Consider the following 14,504-nt stretch of genomic DNA (forward strand, 5'->3'; position numbering starts at 1 on the left):
TGATTTGGCGTCCTAACACTCCGATACCCACTGCGTTACTTTACGCTAAACTCCAGTATCGGATGCCGACCAGCTAGAACTGAAATATCAATAACGGCGCGAATAGTCCCAAAAGACGGATCTGGTTAGTGTCTTTATACGATAGATATTGATGTTTCGATATGCATTGTTTTAAGTAAACACACGTAGACTACACGTGGTGTACTGATACACCCAGAAATAGTGTACTGTTTTAATTGTCTGTGCACACAAAAGTATTGATAGTTAATTTTCTGCAGAACCTGTTGGATACGTCAACTTTTTGTCACTCTGTCATTCCGGTGAATTCCTAGCTACAGTTCAACAGGAAGTGTTCAAAAAGCAATAATAGAGCTACAAAGTGATCGAGACGATTTATATCGGCTTCTGTAGGATTCCATCCATTTTATACGAACAGACTCGCAGCCAGAGAGCCACACAGCGGCGCGCTACAGCTCGCCTTCCTTCACTGCGGTACAGTCTTAAAATCACGTGACACGCAACATGTATTCGGTGTGGAATACATCGGCGTATTACAGTTTTTGACTACCGGCTGTATATAATTATTTATCATTTATTTATCTTATGCATTACACATAATATGTAATACATATGCGTGTGCATTTGTATGTGTAAAGTGCGCGTGTGTTCTAAAATAGATGGTAATTTCTGTATTAATTACAGATAGTTATATATACATAATCAAACTAATTGATCTGTCTCTCTTTGATGCACGTGTGGATTTCGCCATGTGTTCCCCAGAGTAGAAATGGTACTTGTACCATTGTGCGGACAGAGGGGGATATTCCATTGCTGGACATTTTCTGTCTTTCTTTCTTGTGAATTTCTCTTGGGATAAGTGTCCGTGGATTTCCACGGGAAACATCTACTTCTAAGTCTGGGCCAAGTTTCAACATCTCACAAGGATGCAAATCTGGATTATACAAAGAAAGTTATTTCTACACGTAACAGTGATGATGTTATTTCATTACCGGGTATGGACCAGCGCCGAGGAAGAAAAAGATTTGTAAGTTTTGACCTTTTATTTATTTATTCGATTTCATAATGCAATGTTCTTTTTTTATTCAAATAAATATGTTTGTATTTAGTTTAAGGTCACAACAGGTGCCATTGAGAAAGAAATCCAATTTTCACGGCTCAATAAATCCTTTACTTTATTCAGAACCATCAAAAGATTAACAGCTGTTGTCAATGTGTTGTCTCGAGCGCGCGCGGTCATGGTCTCACTGAACCGCGCACGTGTAACAAAAACTACAGGTACGCATGTATATACATCTATTTGGTATACATTGTGGCTCAGATTTTTTCCCTAGCATTGGTAAGAAATTCCTACCATAGAGACAAATGGTTGCGATAAAAAGCCGTGAAGTTCCAGTAACTATCGGTATTCGGGTAGGGATGGGTTCCTTGTAACTAGGGGTATATTCAGGTCGGGATGACTGTCCATGTAGCTATGGGTATTCGGGTAGGGAAGGGTGTCCTTGTAACTAGGGGTATATGCCGGTCGGGATGAATGTCCATGTAGCTATGGGTATTCGGGTAGGGATAGATTCCTTGTAACTAGGGGTATATTCAGGCCGGGATGAATGTCCATGTAGCTATGGGTATTCGGGTAGGGATGGGTTCCTTGTAACTAGGGGTGTATGCCGGTCGGAATGAATGTCCATGTAGCTATGGGTATTCAGTTATTGATGGGTATACATTCGGGTAATGATATCTGTCTGTTTAGTTAGGGACATTTGAATGCGGATAGATATCTGGTGTTACTATGGATATTCAGGAAGTTATGAATGTCAGCACAGCTATGGGTATTCGGGTAGGGTTAAATATCGGTGCAGCATCATGGTGATATGAGTAATTGCGTACGGAAAGATGCCTATCACAGCTTAAGGGAATCCCGATATCTTTTCTGTCTGAATTTTTCAGCAGCCTCTGCCTGGATAATAAATTTAGGAAACACGGTAGTGTTTTCTGTAAAATTGGGAAGATATTTTTGATTTATTTTTATTTTTGGAAAATTGCACAGTTTATTGCATGGAAGAAACAACGTGTTATCGGATGTGAAACAGGAGAGATATAAACAAAAACTGAAAATCCCCTCTGTATTCGAGTAGCTGTTGCTCTCCAGGTCGCGGTGGTCGAGTGTGTAAGGCCTCTGGCTGTTTTTATCACTAGCCCTCCACCTCTGAGTCGCAGGTTCGATGTCTACGCAGGGCAGTTGCCAGGATCTCCGGCTTTCCTTCTCCTCTCCGAAACGTCCGAAAGTGACCCTGACTGTTGATAGGCCGTAAAGTAAAGTAAAACTAAACCTTTACTGGATTGTATGCTGGTGTATTCGGAAAGGAATGGATTAAGGATTGGATATAGGGTTAGGTAGCGAATAACTAGTGCCCAAATAATTGATGGATGTTCTGAGTAAGTCCAGGCAATTTTTGATGAATTTGTATCAGACATATTTGTCCTGTTGTAAAGATAGTTTACAGCCAGGGTATTTGGGTATGCCTCGGAGTATGGCGTTAAAAGAAAGATTGGTTATCCTACAATACATTTGTTTGCCTAGGAGTTCGATAACATGAACCAGATTTATCAAGTGGTTTAGAACCCTCTCTGATCACCTGATTGGGAACTAGTCCGATCACGTGGTTGGTACCAATGTGATCATGTGATCTAGAGCTTGTCGACATTTATACAGCATGATCACGTGGAAGGGTACTTGAACCTAGATAATTTGGAGAAAAAACTACATTTCGCTTGAAAGTTAAGCGTACACAATAATTTTATCATCTTTTCGAAATATTTCAAGACTTTCAAATGACATTGTTGATATTTTTTTGCTTTTTATTTAAACGAAAAGAAATTATTCGTTATCGGCTGTATAAACCGTTCAGTTGAACAGCCACTTCGTCAGAGAATCACATCCGTGCCTATAAATTGTAGCAAAATACATCGCGAGGTTCTCGCGAGCAATGACATTTAATTGCTAATTAATGCCATTTTTAATAAACGAGACTCTCTTAAGTCATTATCCAATTTGCATGAACTGCAGCCCATAAATTTTGTTGAATTATTTTTACGTAATTCCTTTTAATTGGAATAAAAACCATGTTACATTTTCGAACAATAGAATGTATATTCTGGAGTCATAGCACGTGTGGTCGAAAATTAAAAACACGCAGCATTAAAATGATATTTTTCTACCACTGGTTATAGCAAATATTAACACGCGGATAATTTTTATTTTCTTTCAAATTGGTAGCAGAAAGAGGAAAGCAAATGTTTTAAATCCTGCTTATGCATCAACATGAGATACGTTCATGATACAAAGAGTGTGGGCTGAACGATGAGTATACCATATTCTACAATAATTGTCAAAAACAATGCAGACGACACAAGATACATTACACAGTTACTGACGGTGAGATATATAATCAACGACCAAGGCAAGGGCGGAGATATGGGGCGGTGATTAACGGTATCTGTAGACATTATGGCAATATCTAATTGTCGGTGTAGTGATATTTAGTAGTGATGTAGGGGACAGCAAGATTGGAAACATTTTGTAGTGATGTAACAGAAAGTAATGTATAACATGTTTCTGTAGAGATGTGACGCCTTTGTGTAGTAAAGTAGCGTGATCAGTAACGTAACGTGTTTGTGTAGTGACGGAACGTGTGTGTAATGATGTAGCGTGTTTGTGTAGTGCTGGAACGTGTGTGCGTAGTGATGTAACGTGTGTGTGTAGTGATGCAGCGTGTGTGTGTAGGGATGGAACGTGTGTTTATAGTGATGAAACGTGTATGTATAGTGATGTAGCGTGTGTGTGTGTAGTGATGTAACGTGTGTGTATAGTGATGTAGCGTGTTTGTGTAGTGATGGAACGTGTGTGTAGTGATGTAGCGCGCGTGTGTGTAGTGATGTAGCGTGTGTGTGTTGTATTATAGCGTGTGTGTTTGTAGTGACGTAGCGTGTTTGTGTAATGATGTAACGTGTGTGTGTAGTGATGCAGCGTGTGTGTGAAGGGATGTAACGCGAGTTTATAGTGATGTAACGTGTATGTATAGTGATGTAGCGTGTGTGTGTAGCGATGTAGCGTGTGTTTAGTGATGTAGCGTTTGTGTGTAGTGATGTAACGTGTGTGTGTAGTGATGAAACGTGTGTGTGTAGTGATGTAACGTGTGTGTAGTGATGAAACGTGTTTGTTTAGTGATGTAACGTGTATGTGTAGTGATGTAACATATGTGTGTAGTGATGTAACATCTGTGTGTAGTGATGTATCGTGTGTGTGTAGTGATGTAACGTGTTTGTGTAGTGATGTAACGTGTGTGTGTAGTGATGTAGCGTGTGTGTGTAGTGATGTAACGTGTGTGTTTAGTGATGTAGCGTTTGTGTGTAGTGATGTATCGTGTATGTGTGTAGTGATGTAGCGTGCGTGTGTAGTGATGTAACGTGTGTGTGTGTAGTGATGTAACATGTGTGTGTAGTGATGTAACGTGTGTGTAGTGATGTAACGTGTGTGTAGTGATGTAATGTGTTTGTGTATTAACGATCACCCGTTTGTATGGCGATATTTACACGTTTTTTGAAAAGGCGAAAGGATGGTCGTGTTGTTGAATGTTATGTTTTTGTAATATTGTCTACAAATATAGGATTCATATGGTTTCAACAATAAGACATATTGTTGTGATATGTAAGAAGTGTACACGATTTTTATATCTGAAGAACCAGCGTATATTTTGTTTGTGTATGGACCTAAGTAGATCAACCGCACAAATTTGGGCCTCCCCGCCAAGCGTGAAAAGCTTTCATAATGTATATCTTAAATAACATTTGAAGGAAACTGCAAATTACATCCAAAAACTACTGGAACATTATACAGGTAGGCTAAGCAAATTAAAAGTATACTTTGACCTGTATGACCTTCAGATCGAACTTTTACAGTATTCCCTGGCGAGGACGAATTCGATAATATGGTAGCTACGTGTAACTTTTATTGGATCGTTTTCTACAGATAACGATGGTATATTCTCACTGGCGTAATGTATGTATTCTTTCTAGTTTAATAGTTGTTTATTGTAGCACACATCACATAAAACACGGTGCATATATTTTGGTGGCATCTTCACAGATATGCCGTTCATCGTCCCATGAATTATATAACCCAGATGTGTTTATCGAACACATATATACTCTGTCGTCGTACGAATTTCCGGTACATTGCCTGATAAACATTTTGGTAGTTCATTGCAGTGTAATAACATAACACATATTGATTGCGGGGTGTTACAGTTTCAACAATTCAAACCGGGAGTACAATTCACACCGGAAGTAAAGTTCAAAGCAATTTCCTTTGCAGTAACTTAATACAACCTCATCCATTGCACAAAACACCCCATAAAGACAAAATTCTTCATTTCTTTGTGTTATTACTCATTAAATCTATTTATAGAATAATAAAACTGAAAGGTTTTGACCGGGACTTCATATTTTTATATCTTTATCATCCCGTTATCCTGTGTATTTGTCACTTGAGTAATATACACGTGAACGTTTTTGATTGGCTGCGCCAATTAATACGATATTTTGATGTCATGATGTAGATAATGAAATTACGTCATGAACAGAACATGGTGCAACAAAATGGCTGAATTCGTTTGATTTTGTCCTCCACATATTTACAAATTATTAAAATGTACCTTCTACGTTATATGAACAAAAAAGCCTTTTTAATCTGTTTTGATTATCTCTTAAATTTGATGAAACTTGGGCAGTTTTAATCTTTGCTCTCCAAAACTTGTGTGTGCATCTTTTTATCCACAACATCAGGTGTTAACGAAAAAGTAGTAAAAAATCAGCTCACACAATTCTAGAAGATTACAGTGGAGTAACAAACGTACCCTTGTCCCGACTGGCCCATCTGGGAGACAAACGAAACTAGTTTCGGTATTTTAGCGATACACATAATCAGCTTCATGGTGTGCAATGTTTTAGAAAGAGACACGTTGGCAACAATTTCTGAAAACAAAACACAGTTGTCTTGTTCAAGATCATTTTCCGCCTATAATTTAGACTACAATTTCTCGACTAGAATACACTTACTGGGTGTTGGAGTTTAACAAAATTGTTGGTGAAATTGATGTAAGTGATTTGTGTAAACAGTCGAGTACCATTTCGTGTAATCAATCTATCGTTAGCAGGAAGTACCATTAACGCTACAGAGTGAATCTTCACTTTGGTACGGGTTCTGTGTTAGTACGGGCTTTGTGATACCTCCTAAACGTACAGGAAACACAATGTACTGGTAATCCTCCGTAACATAGACTAGTATTGTTGTCTACTTGTATGTAAACAGTCGTGTAGTCAGATAAACAGATCAAACATCAGTGTAGATTAGTTCCGTATACATAGCGAAGTAATTAAAAGAGGTACGTTATACCGTGGGTAATACACGTCATCGATACACAACAGTATGGAGAATGGGCGAAAACACTACTATAAGACCGGACATGAACTGGTTTACAGGCAAAACACAGGTTCAGCTGGTTCATACAATGGACAATGGACTCCAAACAAAAAAATGGTTCATGCACCAAACACAGGTTCCCAGATAAAACAAAAGTTCAATAACAAAATACTGATAAAATTCTAGTTCATACACCAAATATATGTTCACAGATAAAAATCTGGGATATAAAACGAAGATCGGACAATACACTTTTATATACACTTGTTATATACCGGACAGTGATAAAAACAGCACAAAGGCTCACAGACAAATAATTGGTCATTACACAGGCCGTTCATTCATACACAAAACACTGGTTCATATACCGGGCACTGGCTCACAGATAAGACACTGGTCCATATACCGGAAATCAGTTCACTGATATAACACTAGTGTATATACCGGACACCGGATCAAAGACAAAACGCTGGTCCATATACCGGAAATCGGCTCACAGACAAAACACTGGCTCATATACCGGGCACCGGCTCAAAGATAAGACACTGGTCCATATACCGGGCACCGGCTCACAGATAAGAAATGGTCATTATACCGGGCACTGGCTCACAGACAAAGCACTGGTCCATATACCGGGCACTGGCTCACAGATAAGACACTGGTCCATATACCGGATACCGGTTCACAGACAAAACATTGCCTCATATACCGGGCACCGGCTCACAGATAAGACACTGGTCCATATACCGGGCACCGGCTCACAGACAAAACACTGGTCCATATACCAGATAAGAAATGGTCATTATACCGGGCACCGGCTCACAGACAAAACACTGGTCCATATACCGGACATCGGCTCACAGACAAAACACTTGTCCATATACCGGGCACCGGCTCACAGACAAAACACTGGTCCATATACCGGAAATCGGCTCACAGACAAAACACTGGCTCATATACCGGGCACCGGCTCAAAGATAAGACACTGGTCCATATACCGGGCACCGGCTCACAAATAAGAAATGGTCATTATACCGGGCACTGGCTCACAGACGGATACCGGTTCACAGACAAAACATTGCCTCATATACCGGGCACTGGCTCACAGATAAGACACTGGTCCATATACCGGGCACCGGCTCACAGACAAAACACTGGTCCATATACCGGGCACCAGCTCACAGACAAAACACTTGTCCATATACCGGGCACCGGCTCACAGACAAAACACTGGTTCATATACCGGACATCGGCCATCAGGTGTTGAATGAGTTGGGATCCTTTTTGTCGCCTTTTTTCAATGTTGGTCAGTAAAACTCACAAGTAAAGAAACTGATATATATAATTTTCTACGACATTCCATTTCCGTATACTGGTTAAAGTCCAATGGCACATTAGTATAGTACCTAAACGTTCCAGTTTGGGTTAGCAATCATTTCATAAAAAGAATTGGTTAGCGATATTGTATACTGGTCGTAATGTGCAGAATTTATTAGATAAAAAATCGAGGTTTTTACATTAAAATGTCATGTCAGACAAGTCAATGTATCTATTGGTCTGACATTTGTGTGTTCATCCAATCAGAATTACGTAAGTGGTAAGGGTAATTCTTGGTGCACCAATAGAGTTGATGGTAGGGCTTGTCAAAACGAATCCAGTGTAGTTTTAATGGGTCTGTTCGAAAAGGAAAATATAGAATTTTATGTAAACAATATTGCGTTCTATCTGGTGCTGTGAGGATGTTTATTGGTTTGTGGCACGCTATATCGTCTATATGGTTAAACACGGGAGCACTATGAATGTTGACATCGCGGGGTCACATGGATGGGAGGACGTGCATTTGATAGATATTTTATATCGTAATATAATTCCTGAAGCAAACAAAGTGCAATTATCCATTTAAGATATAACCGTTGGGAACTATTTTCCAAAAATTTTAAGGCATGTATCGTAGCTGAGTCCAGAACGATGTGATCATTGTTGACATAACGTGTTTGTAATTTCACTGTGTGTGATGATAAAAGCACTGTTTATGGTGAATTATCAGTTTTATACATAAATGATATGACGTCATATGGATGGCAAAAATACAATTATGTAAGTATGGTGTGGTGAGGCGATGGGACATGGATACTTGTTTATCGCCTCGGGAGAGCAAGGGTCACTTTTGAGGAAGAATTTCCATGTAGAAGTTGATGACTTCTTCACTGAACAAAATGCTGGAGGCCCAACGCATACCACTCGGAGCAATTTCGACAAAGTGTCATGCCCATGGTCACATCAGCACCGACCGGTTCGTTCCTTAGCTTCCTGAGAAACACCGGTAGGGAGTACCGAACTACGAACATGGAATCTTCACCTAAGGTTATGTATGCTACCTGATAGCGACCATAGGGACATGGAGGTAAATTAAGATATATAAGGAATAGTGCGTTGGAACGCAGGTGCATAATTTGTCAAAAGGTTACAATAAGATTGACGATAGGACATGGAAGATAAATTAACAGATGACAAGAAATGGTGGTAGGACGTGTTCGTGAAGGCTTAAGACCACGATAACGGAGACGTAGTTTTACAAGAGTTGGAGCAACCTCAACCTACCGTTGAAAAAACAACACGCGGGACAAAAAATCCGGATTATCATAGACGGTCATAGGCAAATTTTTGGGCTGGATTATCTTCACTGTTTATACTCTCCGATAGACTTTGCTTCCGTATACAACGATAGGTCAGGACTGGTATTTTTATTCGCCCCATGGGGTATGTCGAATGCCAATTTTTAACAATCGCCACAATATAGTCAAATATTACTGGTGTATACATTGGAAATGTTCCACCTCCCGTTGTATGAACATTGACTGTTCAAATCGAATGTGATTGTTTCAAGCATACTCTCAACGAGTAAGTTATTTTTAACATTATATCAGCGATGAGAACCGGGCATGTTATTCGAAATTGCATTAGTACACAAGCAGGTAACTGCTGAATTATATTAACACGTTTTCAAAAGATTTTCAATATGGTGAAAAGTTCATGAAATCTGCCTACGATTCATGTCACTTACCATTGTAAACAAAAGGGCATTCCAATTCTCAAACCTAAACAACGATTCGTTGACTGAATTTACCAGTCGGTTTCGTTTTAGTCAAAAGTTTGATCAAGACGGCTGCTATGACCCGCCTTAGTTTCAACGAGCGCTATCTAGCGGAGAAAAAATGTACTTAGGCAGTTTATCCGACTTTGTTTATCGATAAAAAAAAGTGAGGAGTTCCGAGTGTTGGTCTGCGTCACTCATAACATTTAAGTTGCTGTAATACTTGACAATGACGTCAAACGTTTGTTAGATAGTTACTGAATCTTAAATGAACTGTGAAAAAAATCATGTTATTTTTTTGAGTGCTGTCATCGGGATAACGTGTTATGCTTTTTGTACAAGCAGATGTTTTAGCAGAGAACTAACTACATCAGAACTACAGTAACCGTATTCACGTATAAAATGCATCATACATACATGTAGCATTGTAAAGAAAATGATTAAGGAATTATCAGAATATTTGTATCCAATTAAATATTATTTTCAACCAATCGACAGACGCAGTTTTTTTCGTGGGACGAGATATTCTGAACATTACAATTACATATATTACAATTAGTGTGCAGATGTTTGAACAGGTTCACAACCATGAAAGTCACTCTAGTACAGGACGCTTAACAAGTCCTAAGAAGTTGTGTTTTTGAGGGGATCTATTTCTAGCCATTTCCATGGACGGCATATGGAATAAAACCGCGAAAAAATAGAAACATTGAAAATAAATCGAATAAAGTAAAAGTCCTGTTATGAGTATCACGATAAAAAATCCCTTTACACTAAGCTTTTGGTAATACCATGAAAATATGAACAACCGAAAAATAAAGTCTTTGCATAATGACGTGTGCAAAATTGACACTTAGGCATCGTGTTGTCACTATTGCGAGACTTTAGAGCCGATTTTGTCGGTTAAAAACACCGAAACATTCTGTCTGAAGTATTACACTATATACACGTTAAACTTGCTTTAAATACACTTGTTAAAATCTGACCTATCTCGATCTGAAGTCAAGTGTGTGCCGCCATCTTGTGTGTGGGATTTGTCGGAATCAGCGCCCACTTCAACAAGATGTAATGAGACACGAAGATGATTTTAATAGAATCTTTGTGGCTGGTTTACAAGTTTGGTAAGGTGTACCAGCCCACCCAGCTTTGGTTTAATAGACGCGTGTAGCAATAGGTCCGCTCTCTATGGTGCAAAGTGTTGCTCTAGAAGTCTTAACCACAGGCGTGCAAATGTTTCTGCGAATGTTTAGTCAGATGGTGAAATAATTTGTCTTACCCAATAACATATATTTATATCGCTGTACGGTTGATATGGAAAGTAAACCATGACTCTGTAAGACATAGAATCCTACTCTCAATGTACTCAGGACTACAGGTGATGATGTTCAGAAACTTGTTACTAAAAAAACAATCATTTCTTGAGTAAGCGAAACAACAGATTTTCTAAATTTCCTGCAATCGTTTCTGCAGCATAAAAAAACCCACTTACATTGTTTCAATAAGATCTATTAATTTTTTTCTTCTGAAGAGGTGTATAATACAATTTAAGCCATGGTTATTATTCTTATCAGCGTCAAAAATTTGATCGTACGATTTTCTACATAGCTGCAAACGTGGTTGTGCCTTAAGATAAAGATAACATGAATTGATGGTGTGATTGCAGTAAGTGTGAAAAACATGCAGATATTTCAGCACATTTTCAGCTAGTTTTATTTGATAAGGTTGATTAGAGTCTCCATTTTCGAAGGGTTAATCATAGCCGAATGTGACTGAACTGAAAAATGACGAATATATACACATGTCGGTACAATGACTGATAGCAGGAAATGTTAAACACGTCATTTTGAAACAATGGTGGATTGGGATTTAAAGACCGAAAATTCATTTTGTTTAAACGACATTGGTTAGCGAAAAAATTGCAAAAGGTGTAAATTAGTGGCAAAAATGTGGAAAACGGTAAACTACTTCTTAAAACCTAGCGGTTAGCGTAAAAGAGGTCGAAGGGCGCTGTTAGCATTTAGTAGAAAATATTCTCTGATGTTTGGTAGCAAATTTCAGGTTACGTGTATTTTTTTCAGAAACAAACTCCAAATTCCTACTGGTACATTCATATGTAGCACATTGTACCGATTTTCTTCTGATAAAAACTGTAACCACAAGCAGATACATACAAGTAGATATATTAGTTCTTTTCTTTATATATATAACATATTTATAGAGTGGCTACACGCTATTATACTCGTTTGTAATCAAAATAACGAGTACGTGATATGCACGCTCTAAGTGAATTTAGCGTTATCATAATTTACACTTGAATCCTATACTGGCTAATGTTGTTTGACCTTGAAGGAGCAGTGAAGATTTCTAAAATGATTTAGTCTAACACGTGCTTGATACCTCACAAGACATTATCTCTCTTTGCAGTGCGGGGACATTTACAACTTAAGATAAATATTCACGGAGATGCATTAGGATGATACCTTGTAGAACGGCGAGATTTCTTCACCAGAGAAGACAGAATGTAATACCGAACAAAGATCCGAGATGGTTTGACCGATAAAAAAGTACCATAGGTTTTTAAATAGGCAACGGATCTGCAGGGGACGGCGACACTGCACAATACAATACAATACAATACAATACAATACAATACAATACAATACAATACAATACAACTATAAAATACAACAAATACAATACAACAATACAATACAATACAACACAATACAAAACAATACAATACAATACCATGCAATACAATACAAAATTGTTTGTTAAAAATATCATATATATGTATTTACGTGTTAAATACAAAGGGTATGTGAAATAGAAGCCCACATCAATCATGGATATTAAAAGACGTGATTAATGATAATGAAATTTCCACTGCATCTTAGCCGAAAATGTGCAATAAGATATTCTGATAAATAACTCCCATCTACTTTAACCGAGTGGCACAAACGAGTTCTTCAAGGGTTGGGCCAGTCCATACCATCCAGCGAATCCGCTTTGAGATGTGGGATGTCGAAATGGTCGAAAGCGAGGCTAAAATATTTAAAATTTTCGAACGTTTTCAGATATCTGAAGTGTGATAATTTATATGGAACTAGCTGAAAAAAATAACAGGTGGGCCCTATAATGCGTTCATGTTTCGCGTAAAAAATGCAATTACATGTGTATTGTGAGTCTACACGTGCGTGCTACACTAAAACGTTTAACATAAATATATGTTCTATAGTACGTTACGTCAGGAATTCACGGAATTCTTTAGTTTTTCGTTGCTATCACATTGAACAATGCGTTTGATGTTCTCTAAGTTTGTGCATCTTCATGTATTTAAAATATTTCTATTACTTATATATCACTAAAAAGATGTTATTACCAGATAAATTCTAACTATTTCTTGCGTTTTATTCTAACTTACAGCTTCCCAAACGATGTAGATTTCACGGAGCAGCCGCGTCAATCAACGTAGTGGTGATTGACAAGTGCACATGCTGCTTTCATTTCACGGCTACAAATAACATACGCACGTTGATGCCCGTGCTTTACATGCATTTGCTGTGGACAACAATTTACAGGAAGTGGATATATTAAGAAGACCACACTATGAGTTGGAAGCGTGCAATAGTTTTTTGACATTAAATCTACATAAAATCTCAAGTATACCTCTTTGTAAACCCGATATGATTAAGGTAAAAATGTTTCATTTCATCAAAAATCTTACAAGGCATTAATGTAAGATTGCATGCTCGGGGGTGTTGATTTATGTCTTAAATACACTTTTACGATTAGGTATATTTATAGATCAGTCATTTTCATAAACAGACAGTATATGATTGCTTACACCGATGATCGTAACGCACGCGGAAACAATTGTCGTGATTTCATAAGACGATAGATGCACCGGTATCGAAGAATTGTCGTGATTCATTGAAATAATAAATTGACCGGTATAGAAGAGTTGATGCTGAGTTAATTTGTTTGATGTTTTTAAAAAGTCAACTTATGATAGTGTACGCCAATTGTGATGAAGCCATGATCACCTTATTGTATGAATGCCATTATACATTAAATAATAAAAGATATCACATCTTTGTAAAGTTCTAACCGTTGTATTTATGACTGGTAATTTCTAACTATTTGAAAAAAATGTCTGATTAAATTGATTTAAATAACACGTGTTTTCTTTGGCAGTCTTTATGTGGTCGTCGCTAGAAAAAATAGCCGTTTTCTGACAGCATCGAACAATGTACAAAGTTCTAAAAAAGGCCGAATTATTAAACTCTGAAGGAAATCGTTATCCGATTGTCAGACTGATAGATAACGTGTAAATGAGGCAGATATGTATAATAAGCCATCGATTTCCATTATACTTTGTGTTATTTACGATAAAATTGAATCAACCTCACCGTGTCACTACTGTCCCACATTTTGGCAAACTCTTCGTTCTGTTGATGTAGACTCGTTTTCAAAATACATCGTCAATGCATTAGAAAATACCAACACGTCAGCATAGTCATAATCCAAACTCAAATTCAGTAAAACTAGGGTAACATATGAACAAAAAGGAGACTTACACGGAGACTCATGAAAAAGTACAATAATAAGATCAGGTGTCCCGGAAGAGTAAGCATCCACTGTTTCATCGACGACACCCGCCAGGTTAACCTTGATCAATCCAAGTTAGTAATGCCAAGGTCTCAAAATGACAACAAAGTATGTAACAATGTAACCAACAGGCAAGCTTGCGAACTCCAAACAAATCACACAAAGAAAATGAATATATTTCAATTTGATTACTATGACGACCATAATACTTTTCATCAATCTGCATCTTTTCAAACCCTGTGTTACGAATTTGATCGTCAGTTGACGACTTCTTCCACGAAAATCGTGATAACTTGAACA

General features: G+C 37.9%; 1 protein-coding gene across 1 annotated transcript in view; it reads left to right on the forward strand.

Moving 5' to 3' along the window:
- The first annotated feature begins 262 nt into the window (after nucleotides 1-262).
- The window catches only part of LOC132563082 (glycine receptor subunit alpha-2-like), a 67,297-nt gene continuing 53,055 nt past the window's right edge, over nucleotides 263-14,504 (forward strand). The window contains exon 1 of the mRNA XM_060227844.1: nucleotides 263-1,045. Coding sequence (XP_060083827.1) covers nucleotides 945-1,045 — 101 coding nt within the window. The 5' untranslated portion in view covers nucleotides 263-944. The remainder of the gene's footprint in view (nucleotides 1,046-14,504) is intronic.

This window comes from Ylistrum balloti, unplaced genomic scaffold (assembly GCF_031769215.1).
Source record: "Ylistrum balloti isolate Yb309-2 unplaced genomic scaffold, AGI_CSIRO_Ybal_v1 Utg369672, whole genome shotgun sequence".
In the NCBI taxonomy this organism is placed as follows: domain Eukaryota; kingdom Metazoa; phylum Mollusca; class Bivalvia; order Pectinida; family Pectinidae; genus Ylistrum; species Ylistrum balloti.